The sequence below is a fragment of the Charadrius vociferus genome, unplaced genomic scaffold, assembly GCF_000708025.1.
Source record: "Charadrius vociferus isolate BGI_N301 unplaced genomic scaffold, ASM70802v2 scaffold3190, whole genome shotgun sequence".
Taxonomy (NCBI): Eukaryota; Metazoa; Chordata; class Aves; order Charadriiformes; family Charadriidae; genus Charadrius; species Charadrius vociferus.
Window position 1 is genome coordinate 1 of NW_009646471.1, and position 2847 is coordinate 2847.

At 65.2% G+C, this 2847-nt stretch overlaps 1 protein-coding gene across 1 annotated transcript in view; it reads right to left on the reverse strand.

Moving 5' to 3' along the window:
• Positions 1 to 399: 399 nt before the first annotated feature.
• The window catches only part of SLC15A3 (solute carrier family 15 (oligopeptide transporter), member 3), a gene marked incomplete at its 3' end in the record, with an annotated part of 6262 nt that continues 3814 nt past the window's right edge, over positions 400 to 2847 (reverse strand). Inside the window, exons 2-9 of the mRNA XM_009882866.1 lie at positions 2576 to 2819; positions 1950 to 2239; positions 1705 to 1858; positions 1509 to 1604; positions 1210 to 1378; positions 970 to 1128; positions 684 to 842; positions 400 to 534 (exon numbers count right to left, since the gene is read on the reverse strand). Coding sequence (XP_009881168.1) covers positions 400 to 534; positions 684 to 842; positions 970 to 1128; positions 1210 to 1378; positions 1509 to 1604; positions 1705 to 1858; positions 1950 to 2239; positions 2576 to 2819 — 1406 coding nt within the window. The remainder of the gene's footprint in view (positions 535 to 683; positions 843 to 969; positions 1129 to 1209; positions 1379 to 1508; positions 1605 to 1704; positions 1859 to 1949; positions 2240 to 2575; positions 2820 to 2847) is intronic.

Here is a 2847-nt window from a genome sequence, read left to right on the forward strand (position 1 = left end):
CCCCTTCCCCTCGCCCATGGGTGGTCCCCGATCCCCCCCAAACCTCAGCGAAACGTCCCTCCTGCAACAGCAGCCACAGGCAACGGGCCACCGTGTCCCTTTATTCAGGGATGCTGGGGGGTTTCCCACCCCTCCGGTCCCCCCCCATAGCCCTCCAGTCCGTCCCAGTGAGCCCGAGACGCCCCCAAATCACCCTGGGTGACAGCAGGAGACACCTCATCCCCGTCCCATCACCCGGTTCCCGATGTCCTCTCCCCATCCCCTCCCCACCTCTGCCTTGCTGACTCCGGGATCAACATCATCCCTGTCCCCAGGGAATGGGTGATGGTGGTGGTGGTGGTGGGTGTGATGCCCCATCACCCCCAGTGACGCCACATCAGTCCTCCCCCGGCCCCGTACAGTGATGGGGGACACCCGGCCATGGTGGCCGGCTCTGGTAGCGCCTGGAGATCCAGGTGAAGAGCAGGCAGGTGACCAACTGGATCCCGGCCAGCAGGAAGAAGTAGTTGTCCATACGGCAACCGTTGATGCTCCCTGCGAGCGGGAGGGTGGTCAGAGCCTGGGAAGAGGGTGGTGGGGAGGTTTCTCCCCATATTTTTTGGCCACCCCATCCCCGCTGGCCCCCAAAAAAGGCACCCCAAAACAGGAGGTGACACCCGCCTGTCCCCGTGCCAGCGCCTCACCGTGGTCCTCCGGGCAGCGCATCCACCCGTGGACGGGCAGCGAGAGGAGGGTCAGCAGCCCCCACCCCAGCAGCGAGCCCACCCCGGCGATGAAGAAGAAGAGACCCATGATGGCTCCTTTCATGCACTTGGGGGCCTCGGAATAGGCAAATTCCAGGCCTGCGGGAAAGCGGAGAGAGCACGGGGAAAGGTTGGAAACCTTTGGGGTTCCTCCATCAAACCCGAGCGCCGCGGTGGGGGGCTGCGGTGGATGCCCCAACGCCAGGGAGAGGTGGGCACCGCTCACCAGGGATGCTGGTGAAGAGTTCGCTGACGCCGATGAGCAGGTACTGGGGGACCTGCCACCAGATGGGCAGCGTGGCAGCCGGGTAGTGGTCTTTGCCGATGAGCTGCGGCACTGTCTGGTTGCGGCGCACGTACTGCAGCCGTTCCCGCTCCAGGATGCCTACGGGATGCGGGCGGAGGGCTGAGAACCCACCGAGCCTCCACCCACGGCGGCAGCGTCCCACCCTGGCTTGGGTCCTACCTGCCGCGAGGATGGAGGCGAGGCTGAAGAACATGCCCAGGGCCATCCTCTTGAGCGCCGAGGGCAACAGCCTCCGCCTGGCTAGGAAGGGGTCGATGACATGGTCCTTAAGGGGCACCAAGGCCAGCAAGACCACCACGTTGGCCAGGAGCAGCCAAGCATCCGGGAACTGCGGGGTAGAGGTAGGTCAAGCCCTAGCCCTCACCCATGGTGGGGAGCTCAGCATCCCATGGGATGCTCCAGCTCCCACCACAGCCCTCATCCATCACGTCCGCGGTGCCGCAGGCCCCATCCCTCACCGTGTAGCCCTGGAGGGTGTCGGCGCCGTCCTGGCCGTGCTGGAAGATGGTGGGGATGGTGAGGTGCAGACCTTGCAGGTAATACGTCGACTGCATCTGAAAGGCAGCGGGCTGGTGGCTCCGTGGGCTCAGCTCCCGGCCGGACCTGCCACCACCCATGGTCCCTGCTTGGTGCAGAGCCCACCTCGCACCTCACCTGGAAGTAGACCATCCAGTAAGGGATGAAGGTCAGCATCACGGGCAGGATCCGGGCCAGCACCTTGAAGTTGGCAAGGTCCTCCTCGGGTGAAGGAGCTCCAGGTTGGGCTCCGCTGTTGGGGAGAGGGTCCTCAGCCTCCCACGGGTGAGCGCTCATCCTGGGCAGAGGGACAGCGTGGGAAAGGCCAGGGTGGGAGGACATCAACCCCCCGCAGACCCCTCTTCCTCCCCGACCCTTCTCACCTGGCCCCGCTGCCCCCCAACCAGGCGCAGCCCCAGCTCTGCAGTGCCAGCTTGATGATGGCAGAGACCTGGCTGCCCGTGGGGGGCTTGGTGACAAAGGTGGGGGTGGCCAGGAGGAAGATGAGGAGGGCCAAGGCCAGGCAGGCGACGGGGATGAGGTAACCAGCCAGAAAGCTGATGTTCTGCTGGACAAATGCCACCACCAGCAGGGAGAAGATGGCCCCGATGTTGATGCTCCAGTAGAACCAGTTGAAGAAGCGTCGCGTGGCGTCACCTCCCCGGTCCCTCACCTGCCAACGTGGAGGGATGGGCACGGGGCTGGTTCTCAACCCCGGCAGCACCAAACCTCAGCTCAGGGTTTCTGCTTCATCCCTTGTCCCACCACCCTCCCGCATCCCCCATGTCCCATCCCATCACCATCCCACCCGTCACCTCCCTCCTTCCCCCAAGCAAGGATGTCCCAACGGTCTCGAAGGTGAGCTACGGAGGTGCAACCACATCTCCTCCACCCCATGGGAGACCCTACCCACCTCGGCTCAGCAGATGAGGAAGGGAGACCCACAGGTCCACGACCGGTTGGGAAGGGGCAGAGGGGACAAGGATGCCACCGGCCGCCCAACGCTCACCTGGTCGGCGCCGAAGGGGGTGAGGTTGGCTCTGATGGAGCTGACGCCCAACGCCAAGAGCAGGAGGCCGGTGTAGATGGTGGGGGCACAATACTGCTCGGGGGGTTGCCCCCGGCATGTCCCACCGCGGTGCCAAGAGCAGTTTCGGATGGTGTCGGCCGGCAGCTGCCCGCACACCGAGAGGCGCCCGTCCGGCCACGCGGTGACGGGCAGCAGGGACGCTGCCAGCAGGTAGAGGAAGAAGCTGATGACCACCGTGGCGTAGCGAGATC